The sequence below is a fragment of the Callionymus lyra genome, chromosome 3 (genome assembly GCF_982586985.1).
Source record: "Callionymus lyra chromosome 3, fCalLyr1.hap1.1, whole genome shotgun sequence".
Classification (NCBI taxonomy): Eukaryota; Metazoa; Chordata; class Actinopteri; order Syngnathiformes; family Callionymidae; genus Callionymus; species Callionymus lyra.
The window spans coordinates 27,048,744-27,071,214 of NC_141820.1; the positions used below are offsets into that span (position 1 = coordinate 27,048,744).

Consider the following 22,471-nt stretch of genomic DNA (forward strand, 5'->3'; position numbering starts at 1 on the left):
GAGAACGACACAGGAGTCCCAGAAAATGTGGGGAAATATATACGAGAAAAATGTTTGTTGTAATAAATTAAACTTGTTTTTAAAAGATTTGACAACACAATTGCAATTTAAACAACAGTTCAGTAAATTCTGTTCAAAATTCAATATTTCTCATAATTCCAATTGGAATTCTTAAGTTTGTATAATGTTGCTTTTCGTTTTAGTTGTTATTAAAGTCACAACAGACTATGTTCAAGTAGTTGGGGAAACATATTTTACTTTGAAACAATTCCCGCGTAGTTCCGGTTGCCACTCCCCTCCAGCTTGACAGATGTGCAGTGGGTGTGAGACAAAGCTTCAGCAGCATCACTGGCTTCTGTCTTTGTTATTATTCCACTGGAACAACAAAAAAAAGAAAGTCATGCTCGTGTCCAGCAGCTGCCGAAACATGCACGCTCAACTCCTCACGCACACGCGCTCGAACCAGGCGCAGAAGCGTGTGTCTCACACATAAGGAGCAGGCGCGTGCTGGAGATGGTGAGCGCGCTTCTGTGAATGGGTGATGGAGGAGACGCGTGCGTGAGACGAGCACTCTGCCGTGATGCGTTCAGGGTCACGCAGCTGTTACTCGCCTCCTGCAGTGTTGAGACTGAGGCTGTTAATTGGAAAACAAGTGGGAGTGATGCGTTCAAGAACCCCTGCCGAGAGTCATTAAAACAGTAAATCCAAATAATAACATGGAAAAACAGGAGGTCACGTCATTTTCTCATTCGGGTTACAGAATGAGTTACACTGTTATTTGTGCAGGATTTTAAGGAGCTACTATGTTTGTCACTTTGGTGTATTGACCTTTGAAAGTTTCTAAATGTGTATTTTTAACTGTGTATTCGTCTGTTGTTTAACCACAAACACACACACAACACATAATAGAAAGACACACGTAAAACTAACACAAAAAAAACACATGGTCCAACAAACTTGGACAAACAAAGACAATACAATACAAACCACACTCTTCTCTCTTTTCCAAAATATTCCAAAGACACAGAATAAAGGAAAGGTAGTGATGTAATAAAGAAGGAAAAACAGAAAGACGGTGAAAAAACAGAGATTATGGGAAAAGATGAACAGGAAAGAAAAGTGTTGATTTTGGAGACTAAAAGGAAAGAAGAGATAGAAGCAAGTAAAAAAGAAAATCTATCAAAGAAGGTTGAAATGAAACCAATGAAGGACGAAACAAGAGGAGAATAGAAGCACTAGATGGAGGCAAAATGTGAGGAATACAATAGTAAAGAAAAATAAGCAGTAAAATAAAAGGATGTAAAGAAACAACAAAAAAAGAAAGCAGTTAAGAAGGAAGAGCAAAAGAGAAAGTCAGGACTGAAGAAAGAAAAATGTTCTAAGAAAGAAGACGTCCTTGTGATGGACGTATTTCAAATAATCACAGGACACATTGGAATGAATAAAAAAAAAAACGATGCCCTTGTTTTTATTTTCCTCTCTTTGCGTCATCGCTCACAGCTCCTGGGATGGAGAAGCATCTTCTCACATGTCTTTGAAGACGAGAACACAAGCAGCCTCACGAGTCGCCAAAATCACAAGCAAAATGACTCAAATGAACCATGACTGACCGTGTGATGAAAAGTCTTTTTTTTTTTTAAATGTCCCACGTCGTTACCACGTTGCCATGACGACCATCCACAGTATGTACATTAGAAAAATATGAGGCTGCAGCTCAACGTTTTCTTTGAAAGCTATGAACACGAACACTGCAGAGTTAGAAAATAGACATTCACATTATTATTCTTTTCTTTTTTTCTCTTTTTTTAATCGGTCGTTCTCCACACCAGACGTCCACGAGTCGGTGCAAAGTAAGTCGGTGGTTGTGACGGACATTCTGGCGACGGACATTCAGAGTCTGGGTGGATGAGAAATGTGTTCACTTCTTCACCTCCACGGGTGACGGACGAGTAACTTTACATTTGTTTTTAAATAAAAGATAACGTTATTTTATATTGTCAACCAAAGTTAAATGTGCTTCACAAACAGCTTCCTTTCATCTCTTTCTTTTCTTACTGTGGTATTTATTGGTAGCTTTATTTGGATACATTTGTCATTGATTTATTGAATATGTATTTTGAGACTAAATTACTGTATTTTTTTAACATACTTACTAGAAAACAATTCTGTTTTATTGCAGATTTTTCTGCGTTAATCAGTTCCAACATTGATCTATTATATGATTTTGAATCAAATTTGAATTGTGTTGCGTCTGATTGATTTGAACTTAAAGATAAATATGTCTATTTAATAAAATGTACTGTTGTAGAATGACAAGATTATTTATCTTTTTTTTAAATAATATGTTGAATTTTATTCTCAATTTTAATCCCAATCTTCTACACTGTATTGTTTTATTATCAAAGGGAATCCCTCCGATCTTGGTTGGTCACGTGACCCACTGGGCATCTGCTGGTATAAAAACAGTCACAAAACAAAACTGCCGAGGTTGCAGTTTCTCAACATTCAGAGCGCTCACTTCAGTCGGCCATCTTGTCCTCCAACTTCATACGGAGCCAGGCAGCGGTTCTAGGAGACGACATCTCGCACAGATCTCACTTTCATCATTCAAGTCGTTTGTTTTTTTTCACATCCGCTCGCACATGATTGGTCGCTGTGAGAAGCATCTTGTGTTCACGTCGGTGTTTGCGGGTGAAGGTGTCGTGGTTGGTCTCAGTCTAGCTGTTGTTGAGGTTCTTGAGGCGATGCAGGAGCGAGTCTCTCTCCATCTGCGCCTCTGCCAGCGCCATCTTGGCTCTGGACAACTCCATTTTCAGACACTCGTTCTCGTCCAGCAGCAGCTACACACAAAACACATTTAAAAAAAGAAATTAAAGAGAAGAAAGGAAGCTCAACACAAGCTCAAAATTATTCTAAGTAATGAACTTGGAGCCAAAGACATAAAGAGCTACAGGGTTTATAATCACCATTTAAAGCCAACAAACTTCTCATTCTTTCCTCACAGAATCAAAGTTACCTCTCGTAGATTTGATTCATCCTCCTCCTCATAGCATACAAAACTAAAGATTTTAAAGATTTATCTCTGAGGAACTGGGTAGATCAGCAACAATGAGGTAAATATGGAAAAAAGAACAGTTGTTTTTTTTAAGTTTACATTCATGTCAGATATTTAGTTGCAAAGACAGAAGATACAGGAGTCAAAACAACTTTACTTTATTTTTTTGCTGAAATAACAATTCTTACAGAATGTATTGAAACAGATCAAGATTTTATATTTAATGTTAATGTTTAAAGTCATGCCGTTCACTCCAAAAGATAACATTATGTAAGTAAGTAAGTAAGTAATTTTTATTTATATAGCGCTTTTCCAGACCAGGGTCACAAAACGCTTAAACAATCAAAACAATACTCAAAAAAGTATATACTTTAAAGGTCAAGATAAAACTGATAACACAACAGGAGTTCCAGAAAATCAAGGAAAAGCCTGAACAAAGTGAAACGTCTGAAGATGTTTCTTAAAATAATGTATTTTATTTGGCAAATAAAAAAAACGACATCAACTGGTAAACTATTTTTGGACTCGGGACCAGAGTGTAAAGAGGATGATTTATGCAGGGATACAAGATCTGAAAGATCCTCATCAACACCAGAATCTTTGAATGACAGTTTGTCGTATCCGAGGAAACGACCACCTGTCTCCAAAAAGCAGATGCTGCGCAAAACATCAAGAATTTTGTGTTGACATTCTAAAGAAACTTTGAGAAATGTCCAATTATTTATAAAGGTTCAGGTTTAACTGATAATACTAAAGACGCAAAGTGACTTCCCTTTGTGAGTGAGCGGCATGATTTAAGAGAACAGAACAAAAGTACTAAAAAGTTAATATTATTTTTTTTGCTAAAAGTTTTAGGAAATGTTGATGACGAGACAACAAACGGATGATTAGGTTTGAACTTCTGCTACAAACAAGCTTAAAATAATTAATAACTAATTCAATTTTTTCCTGAACAATTCCTCATGCGTTCAATACAAGATGGTTGATACAGACACGCAGTATGGAAGTATTTGGGTGTTCTTTTTAGAAGATGAAGACAACCGAGCTCCAGTAACTACATTAAAATGAACAAACATTTTTGCCTATAACTCTGAAAAGAACAGATTACTCTGAAAATAATCCCAAAGCTTAGTCGACATGAGGCTAGAAAGGTAAAAAATGTGGTAAATTTGAATCTTGGCTGAACTATCTACTACTAATATTGATCAAATAAATGTATGGAATTAAATTATGAGTAGAAATAAGCTTCTTGGGGGAGGTATGAGCTTTCTAAGTGCTTTTCTCTTTTCTTCAATGAACAATTTGGATTAATAACCGACACATTTGCAATCAAGTTGAGCGAAGAACTAGACATCTTTTGTTCTGCAAACAGAATAGATTGGAACTTCCTCGTTCCAGGACAATGATGTACTTGTTTATTTCATTTCCGACACTGATGAAGTTCTTTGTTGTTAAACCTGTGAGAGATTATCTCCTCGGCAGAAAATCTTTTTATTTTATCGCCCAGTGATAAACTCTTGAGGGTGTAATGGTGACACTCTGGTTATGGGATCAAATGCAGAGGAGAACATTTTGTGTGGAATATTCCGAAAGCAATGTTATATAAGTGTTCATTGTCCGTCAGGTTACATCTAAGAATATAATCCTGGCTTTGTGCATAAAATGATTAATATCTCGCCTACTAGGGATTTCACTGGCGCCAAACTCGGAACCGGACCAGTTCAATGAAAACCCCAATTAAAGTGGCACATGGGACTGAAAGTAATGCTGATTTGATGATATTAAATGGGGCTTTTTTTTTTGCCTTATTTTGCAGTTTTTGCTTCATGTTTAATTCTCATTTGGAAAAAAAATAAGGCTAGAAAAACTCTTTGTTTATAAACACTATATAGTGACATCTGTATCAACACAATACTTTAAGTTTGGGTTTAAATACAGAATTTCTCACAATTTATTAAGGACGTATCTTACCTTCTCGCTATTGGATGGAGGCGGGGTGGTGGGCGGAGCTTGTGCTTGAGTCTGCGTGGCCTTCGCGATGACGCTCAACACTTCCGGGACTGGACTCAACGAGCCGTCGATGGCGACGCCGTCTTTCCTGGGTCTGGCCTGAGCTGCCGTGTCCACTGGGAGGCGAGGACGGAAAGGTTTGAGTGGTTTTGTTCATCACTCAAGCGATGGTGTGACTCACCTCCGATGGCGAAGGAGCCGTCGTCTCTTCTGTGGATGACCAGGCTGTCCACGTGGAGGGTGATGGGGGAGGCCGAGGGCTCGCAGGAGTTGTCCCGGGGGCCGTCGTCCTGTTGGACATATGGGATGTTAAGTGAAGTTAGAGCTGAGGTCATCGATTATTTTCGTATTCAAGGGGTTATTCTGTCGATTACATATGTGTGTAGCTTTGAATAACAAAGTAAAGAGTCTCCAGGACGCAAAACAACTGTAAACATCTGGTAAAGTATGTACGTGTGAAGAGGAAAGTTAATCCATTTTTCATTTCAATAAGTGAAAATAAGAGGCCTGAACCAGGGCTGGGTAAACAGAAAAAAGATAACTGACCATAATTATTTGAACTTGATTTGATAAAATGGTTCAAATACTCCTCAAATTGTAGGATTTGATTGAATTATGGATTTAAATGTGACAAAAATATGTGTAAAATACATAAAGTAGATGTTAAAATATACCTTTGAAAAAAACGTTAACAAATTTGTCAAAAACATACACAGATGTTAAAATAAATATTTAATGACGTTAAAAACGTATTCGGATGTTACATAAACCTTTAAAAATGTATATCAAAAACAGAATATATCTTAAAAAATTGTGTTTAAAACATGATGTTGAATATGACTCGGATGTTCAAATATACCTTTACAAAACATTCATAGGTGTTGAAATCTATAGTAAAAAAATACTTTGTATTGGTCAACACCTTTCCCCCAAAGCATTTACATGTTTTCAAAGATGTTTTAAAAATATATCAAAACACATACATTAATAGAGATGGTTTTAAAGTATGCCTAAGAACATATAAACATGTTAAAGATGATTAAAAAAACGCCTATAAAATGGATTCTTTTGAATATTCTCTCATTTCTTGAATACATTATCTGTGAATACATTCATTAATGAGATTGTGCATTATCTGACATCTCAGACTTAAATAACAAAAGTACGTCATGCAAGAGTAGTTCATTAATATACTTTTCACATGTACCCCGTCTACATGCAACAGATAACATGCATAAAATATAATTTTATTCTACAAATTTTAAGTCGAAGCAACAGTAATGACTTTTTTGTACAACTCCAGATCCAACTCAGCAGACAGAAGGAATTACAAGAGAAAAAGCGTATTCCTTTATTAGTAGAGATTTCAGTCGACTCTTCAACACAGCATGTGTGAAATCCTCTTTTGATTGGGGTATTTAAAAGGCTTTATCTGACCATGTCTTTTCAAAAAAATGGTAAATATGTAATGTAAATGAGCATTTTAAAGTAAGAATATTAAATCTGCGAACCATGTTTGGCTCCTAAAATGCTCAAAGTGATTTTTGGAACTGAAAATATAACCGATAAATGCTGAAAACTGCCAAGAGTTTAAGAAATGTTCACTTAAGTGAGCTGGAAGGCAAATGACTCTCATCCAGGATTTGAAACGCAGCAACCCATAAAGAAGCCACCGAAAGACGGAGAGAAATAACGAGTTTAACGTCATTTAACGTTCAGCTTGAAATCTGAAATCCAATTAAAAGCATGGATCGGAGTAATTCACTCCATTACAGAAGCGTCTGCTCGCTGCAGTGTATTATTGGTTCCCGTTCCCGCCGCACAACATGACAAATGGAATTTCCTGCAAGTGTAGTTTCCCAGAGCGCTGAGAGACGAGGGCGTTACCTTCAGGTGGACGTGGGTGTCGCGGACGCTTATCTCCATGGGCAGCACCTGCGGCGCAGAGTCGTCCTCCAGGAATTGGGCCATGTTGCGCAGTGTTGACATCAGGAAGTTAGCCTGGTATCCATGGAGACGCAGCTGCAGGAAACCGTTGCGTTCAGCCAGGGGTGAGTGGGCGGCGGCGCAGGGGCCGCTCTCCAGGCGAGCCCGGACCTCCGGACTGTGGTGGCCCCTGAGGGTGGAGGAGCTGATCTCGCCACCGACTGTGGACATGATGCATGACAAAAGTTAGCGTTTTAAACATCGTTCTAAATAATGGAATCACTCAACGCGAAAAACAACCGAGACAGTAATGGCGTCCAATTAAGTAGAAGAAGCTGCAGCAGAATATACCGGATGTCAGAGTCGGAAGCGAAACACGAGGGGAATTAGGAAACAGGTGGGCTAAGACACGCCGAGCAGCTCGCAGCAGAGACGTTGAATTATTTCTGAGGAAGCAGGATTCCTTGCAGAAGCTCCCACAGTTTTAGGATTCAAAGCGATAACGAATCCTGTGTTTCTTACCAGCCATTATAAATAAGACATCCTCAAAACCATGTTCCGTGGAGAGCGCCGCTGAACGACCTGGATGTGGCTCTTATTATGAGATGTTTTTTTAACATGTGCACTGTATTGTTAATGGAACTACTTAAAGAATTGCTGCTGTGACGAAACAAATCTCACCGTTGGGACGAATAAAGACGACAACAAAACAAGCTAATCGATGTTAAGTTACTTTTTTCGAACGCCATTTAAGTAAAACATACATTTAAGTCTGCCAAGGAGGTCATTCGATCATTTGTCCGTCAGCAAAATAACCCAGATAGTCCTGAATGTACTTAAATTAATGTTCATATGGATTAAAAAAAAATGTTTTTAAAGGAATCATTATTCACATGGATGACTTCATTCCACAGCTCATACTCGTACTGTGCATATAATACTAAATAACTTGTGAATGTAGCTAAGCTAATGTAAGGTAAGGTGTGGGAAGGATCCATTACAACTCTGCTCGATGCGTATAACTAATATGAACTTTTCGCAGCAAAAAGACAAAAATAAAAATCGACCTGTTGCACATTTATCTTGGGTACTTTTGCCGTGACTCAAATGTTGATAATAAGTTAAATAAATGACATGCAGACTGTTTTTTAATTATTTGAATCCCTATTGTGCCTTTTATAAATATGTCAAAAGTTAAAATATAATTAAGAATACAATTTCAATTATTTCTGAAAAAGAGTATTTAAGTGCTCAGACATGATACAGGAAATACTATTAACTGATTATTTATCAATGAACAGACACTTTTTCAGAACGGTTGAAAGACAGTGGCTCGAGATGTAGATGAAACAGAAAAGGTATAAAAGTGGCGGCACAATACAAAAAAAAAAGCTGCATCCCATAAATACACGGTGGGTAATAACAGAGCTGCTGCTGCTGCAGATGCCGTTTTATTCAGAAAGCTTTCTTCGGGGTCCTGGATGGGGAGGACGAGGCGGAAGAAGAGACGGTGAATGAAACGAGAGCCAGTGGCTGACGACTGAGCAGCTGTGATAAGACGAGGAGAACGGGGGGGAAAATGGCCTGGAGAGAGATGAAGGGAGTGGAGGTGAGGTGTGTGTGGAGGGGGGGGGGTTAAATGACAGAGGATTAGTAAGAAGATGGAATAGGAGTCGGAGGTGAGAGAGAGGAGCGAGGAGCAGATAAAGGGAGCAGGGGATTCTGATATATGGAAGCCGGAGGTAGTGAGCTGTTCGAGTCGCTGGACTGAAACTGCTAAATCTGCTGCAGTGGAGAGATGAGGAGCATGTAGGAGGGGAGGAGGGAGGAGGAGGAGGAGGAGGAGAAGGGAACACTTAGGGTCATCACTGGGCCATATTATATGAATCTACTGGATGAACACACACACACTTATGCTGGGTGGAAGCTAATCTCGCGTGTAATGAGAAGTTTCCTCCGTTACTGGTTAAATCTGACCTCTTAGGTGGCGCGTTTCATTTGTGTTGTCGAGCAAACCATAATCATTGTAGATCGTGTGAACAAATCAAAATATTTTTTTCAAAACACGTTGTTGCATCAACCGTAATGTTATTCATCAGATTTTTTATAAATAAAACAACATAAATACCAGAAGACTGAGGATAATAGTCTTATCTTCAGTACATGATATTCACTCTCTCACAAACACTCTTGTTGATCTAAATAAGCATCAAGCAATATAATCACTAGTGATGGTCTGATGAAGCTTCATGAAGCAGTGTCATTATTTTCAGAGTCCACTAGATGGCGGTCTCTGCACTATTTATTTTTTTTGTTTCGCACAACTGTTCTAATGAAGCATCACATCATTTTTAAACTGATGGCGCCACCTACTGACCTCTATATCGAACATGACACTGCTTCTCAGTCATACTACACTCTAACATATTCAGTACTGTATGCAAACACAGAATGTGACATGAGTGAAAATGAACACCGAAAAAGGTCAACATATTTTTTTGTGCTTTCATAAAGACGCTATTCAGATGTTTCCATATTAAAGTAAATGGAACCTCAATGGAAACGCATACAAAGCGTAACATACCTCATGATTCATGGCGCTATACACAAGGACCGAAGACGTTTCTGAGCTTTATTCCATAAATATTACCGACACGTTGAGGCCGTTAGGAACCAGATTTCGAGCATTCATCTACTCAAATGAGTTGTAAAAACAAACCTTTAACGGATACGAATGTGTTGCATTTTTTCTATTTTACAAACAGAAAAATTAATTTTAATTTTTAGAAAAAAAAAAAATGTTAAAAACTTAAACCCAGAAAACTACCTCAAAACAGGGAGCCAAAGACTGACTGTAGCCTTAACAAACAAAGAAAAATCTGCTTTGTAATGATCATCGACTTTTGATTGACCTTGAGGATGACAGTGTTTAGGTTCAGTCAGCTTAAAAATTCTCTTTCCAGAACTTATGTCCACAGAAGTACATTTTACTGATCCACCATAACATCTACGAACAAAGAGATGCCGTCTCGACAAACGCTCTGAAACGTTGTTAGTGCAGCGACATTCTGGGCCGCAGAGAGAGACAGAAGCACACATGCATGTTACAGAGCTGCACACGTCAAACACACAGCAGTTACCTTTGCTGCTCTGAGTAGGTACTGAAACTGAACACACCATACCTAAGGAGGAGTTATGACAGGGTGAATACATGAACGGGTTAGGAGGGTTTGGACCATCAAAAAGCTAGTGTGACATCGATGGGCTTCACACTTGTGAAGGTTGACGGACTCAACAGCTGCTTACAAAAATAATAATTCAAGCCAGTCTGAGGAAATTAAAAAAGCAAACCCAACATTTAAATTAAGCTGTGATTATTACTAATAATTATGGAAAATCAGATTTTAAATTCCGTTTATTTTTTTCCCAACTTTGGTAAATATTGAGCACTTCACTTCGATTCTACAAGGAGAGATTCTGAATAAAACATTTCAAAGTTATTTGTTGTCGCTGGTTTAATTTCTTCTCTTCTGCCATGAATGCATCTGCTGTCCTTGAGAAGCACGTCAGCATTTTATTGCTATTGCGCCCTCATCTGGTAGACTTTGTTAGCGCTCAACTAAGATTTTTTTTTTTTTTTTCCTTGTCCGATGCTTGTACTAGTCCTTCAACACGTGTTAGTTCGATGCGGAACATTAATGACGTTTCATGCAGCGACACTGAATCCATGATTGTGTTTTCAAGTCACACAAAAACCACAAGAACAACCATGTGTCATGTCTGGCAGGTTCTTACCGAGGCTGCGGTTGCTCTGATACTGTCTGAGGCTGACGTTCCCGAGCTGGTTTGGTGTGACCTTGTCCACCTCGAGCGCCACCGCTGTGCTCGAGCCCACCGCCTCCATGCCCACACACACCGACTGCACCTTGAGCACCAGCACGGAAACCTGTGAAACACACAATATGAAGTCAGTAATTCCATCATAACGGATGATGATTCTTTAATGGATTACCACGTCTTTGGTGGGTTCGTCGATGCTTTGAGAGGCGGCGCTATCCGTGTCTGGAGAAACGGCGCCCTCTTGCTCTGGGCCGATCGCAGCCTCCATGGCACTCTCTGTGGTGCTTTGTTCACTGATGGCATCTTTGAACCCAGACATGGACACATCATCTGTCCGGTGTGAAGCAAGAGATCAAGCAAGTCAGTGATAATGGACAAAAACATGCAGGCGTGTTAAACTTGCTTTGCAACATCACCAATGAATGTATAGTTAATGGACTCTCATTAACCCTTTAAAGAGATATGGTGGTTAAAAAAAGTAAATGACAAAGCATAAAAAGCTGTAAATAAGGATAAAAATAGTATAATCATTCAGGTGCATTAAAAAGGTAGAAATAACAGAACTTTTTTATGCATTACATTTTAAGATTTAAGAATATAAATCAAAAAATATATGAATCTTAAATATGTGGGGCTATAAATTCCAGCAAGTAGTATGATAGAAATTAACTTTAACAGGATACATTTGATTATTGCAAAATATAATTTGGAGAAAGAGTGAAAATTAAATCATAAAATAAATATAATTGGTAAATAACAGCAGGGCTTTTGGAAAGCTGGTGAAAACCCCCGAAAGGATTAGTTTTACAGTTTCACCTTAACTTTATTATAAAGGCTCTATAATTATTCAAAGAGCTGCATGTGTCCCTTGGGTCGCACTTTGCCCAGTTCTGCCTCAGATGATCCATCGGTTTAATTCTAATCCTGATTAAATATAGTCTGTTCAAGATTCAATACATTCTAATGCCGTTAAGTGGAGAAAGAATAAAAACACAAGAAAGAAAATAAGGCAAAATCAGCATGAAATGTGGACATCAAAAGAAAAGCAAGAAAATAAAATAAAAGATTATTATTAGACGAAATAAAAGGGAGTTGCATTCGTGAATTTACTTGGCAAATTAAAAAAATAAAGGCTAAAAAAAAAATGAGAAGCTCTTAAGACTTCAATATGGACATGCATATACCAACACCCACTGGTCATATACTTCAAAGGTTTGAAATATATCCGTGTAATCTAAATTTTCTTCAAGCATTTATTCCGTAAAACGTCCTCATCACCCATTTCTTAGAAGTGGTTATTGTAAAAAACGCTCTTCAGACATTTGATATAATAAATTATTATTAAAGAATGTTTTACTCCTGCAGCGATAAGCAACTTGAACAAGGTAGCGCCACCTCTCTCTAGCAGGCTGTAGTTGTCTCCGTCCTCCAGGCAGCTGTCTATGGAGATGTTGTCCAGGGACTGCAGTGAGGGGCTCTTCTTCATGTTCTTGTACGACACAGAGAAACTGGACTGGGAGCGGTCTCGCATCAGACGACCACTGCACACAAGGAAAATTGCACTTGTGAATCAGACAAGCATTTTGAAATTGGAAATTATCGAACACAGATTCAGGAAGAAGTTTGACAATAGTGTGGGAAACAGTTTCACGAGTGACGTCACATAAACAAACTCAACATTAATGAAGAAGAACCTTGAATTAGAAATATAATGAATAAGAAATACACATTTATAGTTGTGAACACACAAATATAAATCTGAAAATAAGGACTTACAATATAAAACACATGTTACAAATAAAAAAACAATGTAAAAGTCATCCTAATACAAACACAGACATGCCACCCTAATGACACACTTTGATTCGTTGTTTTTTGGTTCATTAAAGAGTACAAACACACACAAAGTTACTGCTAACCACAGATCCAGTGTCTTACATGTTGGACATGGAATAAAGGGAGGAGGATCTGCTGGTGTTTGAGGAGCTGAGAAGTTCAGAAACGACAGACAAACTTCCTTTCCTTGGAAAAGAGAAAAGACACACACCTTGCATGGGTCAAAGAGGAGGAAGCAAGTTAGGAAGCATGCAAGGAGTTGATGAAAACACAGAGAATCGACGACAAAACAAGACGAGTGCCGAGTCAAAGGAGGAAACATGAAGACGATAAGAGATGCCAAACATTAAGACACACTTATGCTCTTAAATGTTGTGCAGAAAAACACAAAAATACACAATTAGATTTTGTCAGATGGACTCGAGCCAGAAAACCAGGAGCTTTATGTAGATTTAATTTCTAATTCATAATATTGACAGCTGAGGTTGACGCCGACATTTAATAAAAATAGAGTTTCTTAGACTTAGAGAGCTGTTAAACACAGAAAAAAAACTAAAGAAAAACATAAGTATAAAATCAAGCATCAAATCATTAAAATATATCCTGTGACTGTAGTAACAATAGATGTTGTTTTGTGCCAATAGGTCAGTAACTCAAGCTTTAAAAAAAAAACTCAAGCTAACATAATTTGTTTTCTAGTGGCTGAAGCACCGTCATATGCCAAATCAAGTAAGACATGGACCTTCGATTAATAAGAGGCCGAGATGGAGACTAAAAGTATTGCAGGTTAAGTTCTATTGAAAAGAGACAGAATCACATGGTGTATCTGAACAAATAATTTAAATGTATACACCTCACGATTAAAAAAAAGAAAAAGAAAAAATGTGATCCCAAACTAGTTTGTGGTGACAACAAACGAAAGAGCCAAGTTGAAGGACGGGCAGATCATCTTCAACACATTGTGAGGAAGCTGCCTTTGGATTTCAAAAGACCAACAACCTCTTTCAAAAACGTTCCCCTGGCACCACGCTCGCAAACCTAGGAAGCGTGAAGGAGATTTAAAGCTACAGTATATAGTTAAACTTTTATCAGGAAAAAAACTATTATACTTTTAAAGTAATGCAAGAGGATTCAGCCAGTGTTAATTATTGAGGGAACTCAACCAGGCGGTTATACAAGTAATGAACCCCCTCAAGTGAAGAAGTACTCGCCGCTGCAGTCTCAGACAGATGCCGGAGAAAACTGACTCAACTGCCTGTTCCCTGTAATCTCTCTCTTCCAGACCACACCATTATTTTGCTGCAGTTTTGAATCATAACATCGGTGCAAAAGGGAATATCCTCTTTCTTTCTTTGATTCGCTGATCGAAGAGACGCCTTTAGAGTCACGATCAAGGCCAGGAGACAGACTGTTCTCTGCATAAATCTATTGACTGCTAAGCATCTTAAAAGAACCTTGTGTTCAGACACCAAACTTGTGCTTAACTTAGTGCTGAAAAAGAAGAGAATCGTTGACAAAGGTAACTTCTAGGAAGGCGAGAAGATCAATAACACTGCAGAGGAAGTCTTAACCACTGTGAGCAAGTCCTGCCCACATTAAGATTTATATTTGAGGCTCTCGCCACATACTCCCTCAGAACTTCTCCAAGGGAGCTTTCCACACCAACACGGATACAAAATATATACAGACATGACATGGATGCTGCAGTTTCCTTCAAAGCAAATCTGAAGTGGAAGTAGTCAGAGTACTTACAACATTAATGAGGATGAAAAAGTAAAGTAAAATAAAAAATACCTTGATTGAGGCAACTTGGCTGAGTTCTTGTCCCCCACAGGCTCAGACAGGACATCACCCGTCTGAATTTTGGAGTCCACTCCTGCTGCCATCTCATCAACTCCAGCCATGGTGTCCAACAACGAGTCCCCACCTTCACCTGATTTCACAGCCGCCGCCCTGTCCTCCGCCGACACTCTATGATGCGAGTCTGTGGTGGTCATGGGGGCGGGAAGAAGAGGAGCGAGGGTCGGTGTTCTGCACTCAGAACCGTCTGAACGTAAAAGCTGGTCCAGGGTGCACGGCGCCGTAGCTTCGATACCGTCGCTCGCGGGCTCTAACGTCCCTCGGCTCCCTGAAGGAGAGAGTTCAGACCCGACGGGCGATCTTGACCCCTCAGACTGGGAGACTGGCTTCAACAGGAGCGACACCTCAGCGCCCTTCAGCAACACACCGAGGCAGGCGGAGAAGGGCTGGTGGTCTGCAGGAGGCTTGGACAAGTCTTTCCGGTCCTTCTTGGAGCTGCTCTTCTCCAGATCTTGCTGCAGGGTTTGCTGCAGGGCCTTGATGCTGCGCTGCAGGTGCATCAGGAAGACATACTGACGGTGGCTCACCTGCACACAGACAAAAATAATGAAATGTAATACACACTTTAAAGATACAATAGATGTTTGACATAAATAATATGCAGGTCACCGGATGAAATCAGTGTCTTCGGTTTCAGACCCAATTTATTAACTTTTAAAAACTTAAAAATGTGTTTATGTTTGTCTTATGTATGTCTGTCCAGATTATTGATATTAATGCATTGTATTTAATGTAATTAATTTAGATTCATTCATTAATTCATTTTTTTATACCAACTTTGATGTAATGCAATTATTTAATTAATGCATTTTGTTCATCAAATTCCATTTCATCTGTGCCCATTTTATTCAATATTAAACTCCTGTGTTGTGTTCAGAACATTGGGAATACACATGTTATGATTCTGTTGTGATTTACATAATAAATGTTTCATAAAAAAAATAATATTCATGTACATAAAGTATCAGAATAAGCATATGATATATTCATTAAACATTGTATGATCAATACAATTATTTGATATTTTAAAATTAAATAAAAAGGATGGACAACATGGCGTAAATGTCATAAATTGATCAAAATTTACAAGAAAACAAACTAAAAGCGGATATGTATATACTGTATATTGTATATCCTATGAAAATGATTAGCTATTTGTATTTAAATGTTTGACTTTGTATACATACCTGAGCGCTTAAATGTTTATGCACATGCATCAACACATGTACATCCGCATCTTTCCCAGATGATGCTAGAGCGGTGGAGGAAGGCAAACTGTCCAAAGAGAGTTTACGTAGTCCGTTGGTGGGTGGTAGTGTCGCGTTCTGTGCACTCTCAGTACTATAATACTCCTTGAGTAGACGCTTCCTCTGCAGGCGTCCCACAGCTTCTACAGATGTGCTTCTGGACAGACAAGATCCCGCTCCGTCCCTCAGCTTTTCCTGATGAAGGAGCAACTTGGCGGGTTGACAAGCCCATATAGTCAGAGGGAAGGAGTCCACAAAGGGCTGGGGTCTCCCTTTACCTTCATAGTCCACCCAAAACTGGGCAAAGTGAAAAGCCCAGAAGTCCGACGCCGCCGGCATCTTTAAAGCGTTAGTTCCCAGGGTGGGCACCACCAGGCCCCGGTAGATGTCGTGCATTTTGGTGTCCTGTTCGTGAGCGTGGTGATGGAAGACGGGATGAAGGAGAGGAAAGGAGGTGGTGGATCGAGGAAATGCCTCGAAGGAAGGAGAGAAGAAGGGTTCTTCCTGGAAGGCGTTCAGGAGGGCCTCCAGGTGGGAGCGGGTGCAGTTGGATGGGTGTCGGGTGTTGGTGGCGACCATTTCGGACGTCTGCACTGAGATGGAGCGAGGAAGGTCAGGAGGACAGGAGGGGTCGCGATCAGTGGGAATGACAAGCTAAAGAGAATGAAAAAGAATTATTAATCAAATATGGAATTACTCTGTAATTAATGGAGGCAGACAAAGGTGTGAGGAAATATATAAACAGCGATATATTTATTTTATTTTTCATAATACTGTATCAATATTGAACAAAATTGTCAACACAGCGCCAACTTTCTTGAAGATTATGAATAAATGAAGTTTGAATAAAAAGACCATTTGAAGCTCCTCACCTTCAACATGAGGCCGTCCACCTTAATGTCTACGTGTTCATCAGGCTTCTGCGAATCACTGAGCTTGTAGATCTCCATGAACTGCTCCAGACTCTGCCGGAGGTCAAGGGCAAAGAGGTTGATCCAAACCAGACTGCGAGGATCCAGAACCAGTTGTAGGGCATTTAACTGGGCATACAGGTTGGGACACGGAACTGGAAGGAGAAGAAGAGAAATTAGGCGATGAATAAACACGTCTTCAGGAGTCAAAATGAGTCATGATACGGCAGAAACGTTAAACTGAGCATCTAAAGCAGATGTGGTTATAACTGTGTAGAAATAAATAAATAAATGTTTAAGTATTTAAAGTATTTTAGGTCAGTCTGTCAAACTGAGCCTGAGAAACCTGGGTGTTGTATTTGATAAAGACATGTCTCTAGTTCAACACTGCAGAAAACTGACCAGAAACTGTTTCCTTCAACTGAGAAAAATCTCTAAACTTAAATGTTGTCGGAACATGATCTGGAGCTTGTAATCCATGCGTTTGTTTCTTCTCGTCGGGACTATTGTAACATTTTATTTTCATGTCATGTCTTAACAAGAAGGAGTTGTCTCACCTGCAGTTGATTCAGAACTCTGCAGCGAGAATTCTAACCCGCTCAAGTAGAAGAACTCACATTTCTCCGATCCTTAAAACTCTTCACTGGCTTCCAGTTTCTTTCAGGATCAACTTTAAAATTCTGGTTCTTACTTTCAGATCTATTCATGGTCAGGCTCCTCCTACATCACTGATCTGATCCTGCCTTACACCCCAGCCCGGGCTCTGAGGTCTGTGGATCAGAATCTACTTATGGTTCCACGTACACGGTTCAGGACCAGAGGAGAGAAATCCTTCCAGACTGTTGCTCCTAAGCTTTGGAACTTCCTCTCTCTCTGTGTTTGATGATCTACTGACTCCTTTAAGAAACATCTTAAGACGTTTTTATTTATTCAGGCTTTTCCTTGATTTTCTGGAACTCCTGTTGTGTTCTCAGTTTTATCTTGACCTTTAAAGTATATACTTTATTGAATATTGTTTTGATTGTTTAAGCGCTTTGTGACCCTGGTCTGGAAAAGCGCTGTACAAATAAAAATGACTTACTTACATTTATGATTTATTGTCATTTACAATCCAGATGATTACATTTGACTGCACATAAATCAATAAATGAAGATCTTCTTACTAGGGTAGTCCTTTCCATCTGGGAAGTAGTATTCTGTGAACTCGACATGGATGGCCGGCATCTCAGGCGGGAGGTACAGGGACTTTTTATTGCAGGAGATCATGGCTTTAGGGCTGGAGCGACGCTGGTCTGCTGTGGACACCTGTGACATCACCAAAGAAGATATAATACAGAAGACATTAACCCCGCCTGCTAGTTTAATCCGAGATTACCTGATAGATGCTGAAGTCGGCCATCCTGAGAACAACGGTGCTGGACATGAGCTGGGTCTTGGGACTCTGAGGTGGGGGGCTGAAGGAAGCGCTGGACGAGGTGTTTATCCTACCTGGAGTGAAGGAGTGAAATAAAAGCAAAAATAGGAACAGATTTGAAACGGAGAAAGAGGGAGAGAGACAGATACACAGTAGTTCTGAGTCTGGGAGCCATTGTTCACTGCTAGAGGTGTGTATCACCGCACCCGGCTGTGCGCACACACACCAGGGGTACCTGGCTCAAGGCACCAGCAGCACTGGGCGGGGAGCTGTATTTGCGGGCTCCATTCTATGAGTCCTCCCTCTGTCTCCCTAAGCCCTACTGCCTCTGCTTTCTCATCTCCTAGAGGCTCATACACATCACTAAGAGACACTGCGGGACAGAAAACCCACAGTGACCGCGTAAATAAGGGTTTGTTTGTGTCAGCCGTGGCATTAAATTCGAGGCCCGCTTATCGTAAAATATTTGTATGGTTACCATGTTGTGGGGAGCTGTGAGCTGGAACCCCACCGTGCTGGTCACGCACTGCAGCCTTCAACATCTCCACGTTGGTCTTGAACTCATCCAGGAGGCTCCCTGCCCATCCCTCTCTGCTCTTGGTGGCTTCACTGTAGTGCATCCAGTGTGCGCAGCTTTCACCTGAGATTAAACATTTGCAATAATAAAAAGGAAAATTTAGTTAAATTAAATTTTGTAAAAAGGACACATCGCTTATTAACAGGCTGCTAAATAGCAAAAGCAGGAAACAATTGCTGTATCTCAAATCGCATACTTCTCTTAGTATACTAGAAGTTAGTATGCATCAGGATAGTGTACATACTAACTAGTACGCAAATTCTCAAAAGATAGTATGTCTCAAATCAAACACTGCCGCTACGCACTAACCGGAAATGACGCGACAGCTTCTTTTTCTACTTCTATTTAACTGTTGGAACGCTATCGCCGACACCTGCTGGCAGCACGTTTTGCAAGTTTGGAGAAAGAAATAGAGAAAAAATATGACAATCGAAATGTTAGCGAGATATTTAAGCTGGTATCAGCAACGAAGACGTGTCATCCTTCTACTGCTGCTAAAAAATGCTCCTGTAAGTACAGTATATGCATATAAATATAATATATATATATACTGTATATATATATATATATATATATATGACGCAACTTCTGTTTAAAACGTCACTAAGATGGCAGCCGTTTAGGGTAGATAGTGTCCATCAAACAATACTCAGTTTTGTGGGCGTTTTAGTACGCCAATTTAGTGTGCATGGCGCACTAAATTGGCGTACTAAGAATTGAGATGCACTTACGCACTAAAAACTTTGAGTACGCTAGTATGCATATATTTGAGACACAGCACGGGTCCCATCAGTTTAAGGAGAGTTAAATTCAAGACTTTTTTATCATTACCATTTGAGTACTACACATCATTTTTATAATAATAATTTTACCATTAAAAAAAACCCATTATATTTTACTTATTACGTATGTATAACTTATTTTTAAATTCATTCTTTTAATACTTTTTAAGGATCAGTGGGAAACCTGAGGGGCAAGACTAATTTTAACGCAACATTTCTTAATCTCTGCAAAAGACTCAAAAATATGCATTTTATCTACTAAAAAGATCACATCTAAGTCAACCTCCTTCCAATACTAAGAATCTCACGGTAGAGATGCAATGGCGAACCTGCTCTGTGGAAGGGGTAGTAGTCCAGGGTGATGGAGCTGAAGGAAAGCTGCATGGCTCCGCCCGCGATCCTCTTGTGGATCACTGAAACCATGATCGTACAACATGTAAGTCGTGCCACAACCGTTTGTTCAAGTGTGCGCTCTCCCTACCTTTATCTGCAGCATGGATGTCGTCACAAATGTGCAGGTCCAGGTGTGTGATCTGGAGGTGGTGCGACGTCTCACACACGTCGTTCGCTGAAAACAACTTGGCCATCGACGCGCTCTGGTCAGCAGCTGTTGACGTCTGCTGCATCCGCACCTGTTGTGCTGTGAGGGGGGGTGGTGAGCCCTGTAACTGAAGACAAATAAACTTGATATTCTGCTTATGCTTTTCTTCCATTGATGCAAACAAACAAGGCACATGCTGAAATCAGGTAAAGCATACATATATACATCTATAAAAAAAAAATAGTAAAACGTTATCATAACGATTAATTCAAAAAAGGGTTCGTATTTCACTTGATCAAAAGTGTAAAGTTCCAAAAGCCTGAACAGTAAAGCAGTACTTTATATTTCCACTAGATGGAGTAATCAGCCATCCTCTTTGTTTGGGACAAAGGAAAAACATGCATCATAAATGCTCCAAAGAAGCCATTTGTCCTCAAATGTTAGAATGTGCAAGAGTTTGTTTAATGTTATGTTGGTCAACACCAGTATACGCACAAAATAAAACCTCTGAATGAGATTTAAAATGGTACAATATCACTTAATCTGCATTTATTTTATATGGTTAATTCAGAATTTTGCCTGTTTGTCTGTCTTAAAACAGCTCACCACTATTAAGATAAGATAAAAAGATAAAAAATACACAATTTCAAGTTTTAATCATTAATGTCATACAATGCAAGACCAAAAAAAAAAATCAGTCAGACAGGAACACTGTAGTTTGTCAATGGAGACAAGATGAATGCACCTGGTCTTCCGTGGCCATGCTCTTCCTCTGCTGTGCAGACTTCTCCATGGCCTCACTGAGGGACTTGGCATATTGCACCATGGCTTTGAGCTGGGAGTCGGTAAGAACCCACAGCAGGTCGTCCAGTATCAGAATAAGCTTGGAGGCCACGACGTTACAGTCCTTAATCTGTGTTGGGAAAAATATTTGGATTTACGAGCAATATTTTAACAATGGTGTTAAATTGTTATAATATGATATTTATCTGCACTAATGTTTTCTCACCCTTCTCTTCAGAGTGACTCTGATCTTGGACTGGTTGGTGATGAGGCGGATGGGTGCGCTCAACATCTCATGTTCCGCGCTTTGAATAGCGTCGGCCTCTATCCGAATCATCTGCCAGCTGATCTCCTTGAACGTCAGGAGCTGGATCACAAACGCAACAATGTTAGCAGCACAACGGGTTTTTAAACTCACAGCAGCAGCGGACCTCTCCTCTCTGAGGGTCCTGGATGCGAGTGAAGCGCAGGTCACTGATGCTCCAGCTGGTGTTCACGCTGTAGACCTGCAGCTGCGAGAGCTCGAAGGAGGCGTTGAAGGCCTTGGCACTGATCCGGATCACTATAGAGTTGATGGACAGGGAGATCCCCTCCACGACCTTCTCAGCAAAGCCGTACTCACTGCATCACACGATAGTAATTGGGGGTTCAGTGTGAGGTTCACAACACAAGAGGGCAGTCATTTTCAATTTGATGCTCGTATTTTATTCATTAGCTTGCAGCAGATTATTAGATCTGATCGATCTCTGACAGATCAGAAGGAATATAGAACTAAACCGCTTCCACGACTCACCTTTGACCTGATGCTGTCGCTATCGGGGACGGACCATTGGGGGGTCGCGGCTCCTCACAAGTACTCATTTCCATTTCAACTTTATCCAGAGTCTGAAAGACAAACCCAGTTGTAACTTATAAAAAATATAAGTTGTTATATATAAAATAAAGTTTCCAATTTTCAACAGTACCCTCTGACAGGAATAATTGCCCCAGAAATCAGCTAAACTTATTTTAAGATAGTGCTTTATATGTATTTATATTTAATTTTATTATCATTGTTATCAATGTATCCATTTAGAATGATTTTCCAAAATATTTCAACGTAACTTTGTTCTATGATTCTATCGTCCATAGATTTGTTTTACAACAGTTAAGTAACAGGTTACGATCGGTCACAGAAATATCAGCTAAAATAATTAATATAATGTTACGATTCATTAAAAATATGTCAAAAGGGAATGTCCCTGTTTTTGAAACCAGGTTTGTAAAACTATTATAACCTATTAGACGGAATATGAAACTATATCCCTTGTGATTATTTGAATTAAATTTCTAAACGGAAACATTAAAAAGAAAATATATCCTATTATACATTTACGGCATATATTTAATCTAAATGAAATCTAGCCTTAATAAAAACTGTCTTGGATTGAGTTGAAGTACATGAAAGAAGCGCATAAACAGCATCATTAAAATACATCCGTTGATACAAATATAAGCAAATCCCGTAGCATCTTGAGTTCCTTGTATACAAGAGTATAAAAGGTATAAAGAGTGAGAAGAAAACGATCTATTCCTGCTGCTGTTGAGAGTCTGTACCTGCTTGTTTGCAGGTAATTACAGCTACCTTGGGACTGGGACCAGCAACACCGGCTATCAACCTGACACCTGTGCCCTACTCTGTGCTGGCAA

The 22,471-nt window shown here is 39.5% G+C and overlaps 1 protein-coding gene across 4 annotated transcripts in view; it reads right to left on the bottom strand.

Annotated features, from left to right (window-relative positions):
* Positions 1 to 1,437: 1,437 nt before the first annotated feature.
* bltp3b (bridge-like lipid transfer protein family member 3B) overlaps positions 1,438 to 22,471 on the bottom strand; it is a 31,570-nt gene continuing 10,536 nt past the window's right edge. The window contains exons 4-24 of one of the 4 annotated variants that reach the window (XM_087787329.1): positions 21,576 to 21,667; positions 21,214 to 21,403; positions 21,009 to 21,149; positions 20,745 to 20,912; positions 19,940 to 20,126; positions 19,788 to 19,871; positions 18,578 to 18,739; positions 18,061 to 18,173; positions 17,849 to 17,990; positions 16,647 to 16,840; positions 15,715 to 16,428; positions 14,462 to 15,054; positions 12,770 to 12,853; positions 12,227 to 12,372; positions 11,004 to 11,161; positions 10,787 to 10,937; positions 10,132 to 10,173; positions 6,953 to 7,212; positions 5,247 to 5,355; positions 5,027 to 5,181; positions 1,438 to 2,840 (exon numbers count right to left, since the gene is read on the bottom strand). In XM_087787329.1, coding sequence (XP_087643455.1) covers positions 2,718 to 2,840; positions 5,027 to 5,181; positions 5,247 to 5,355; positions 6,953 to 7,212; positions 10,132 to 10,173; positions 10,787 to 10,937; positions 11,004 to 11,161; positions 12,227 to 12,372; positions 12,770 to 12,853; positions 14,462 to 15,054; positions 15,715 to 16,428; positions 16,647 to 16,840; positions 17,849 to 17,990; positions 18,061 to 18,173; positions 18,578 to 18,739; positions 19,788 to 19,871; positions 19,940 to 20,126; positions 20,745 to 20,912; positions 21,009 to 21,149; positions 21,214 to 21,403; positions 21,576 to 21,667 — 4,008 coding nt within the window. In that variant the 3' untranslated portion in view covers positions 1,438 to 2,717. The remainder of the gene's footprint in view (positions 2,841 to 5,026; positions 5,182 to 5,246; positions 5,356 to 6,952; positions 7,213 to 10,131; positions 10,174 to 10,786; positions 10,938 to 11,003; positions 11,162 to 12,226; positions 12,373 to 12,769; positions 12,854 to 14,461; positions 15,055 to 15,714; positions 16,429 to 16,646; positions 16,841 to 17,848; positions 17,991 to 18,060; positions 18,174 to 18,577; positions 18,740 to 19,787; positions 19,872 to 19,939; positions 20,127 to 20,744; positions 20,913 to 21,008; positions 21,150 to 21,213; positions 21,404 to 21,575; positions 21,668 to 22,471) is intronic. The other 3 variants (XM_087787326.1, XM_087787325.1, XM_087787327.1) reach the window with 3 other exon arrangements.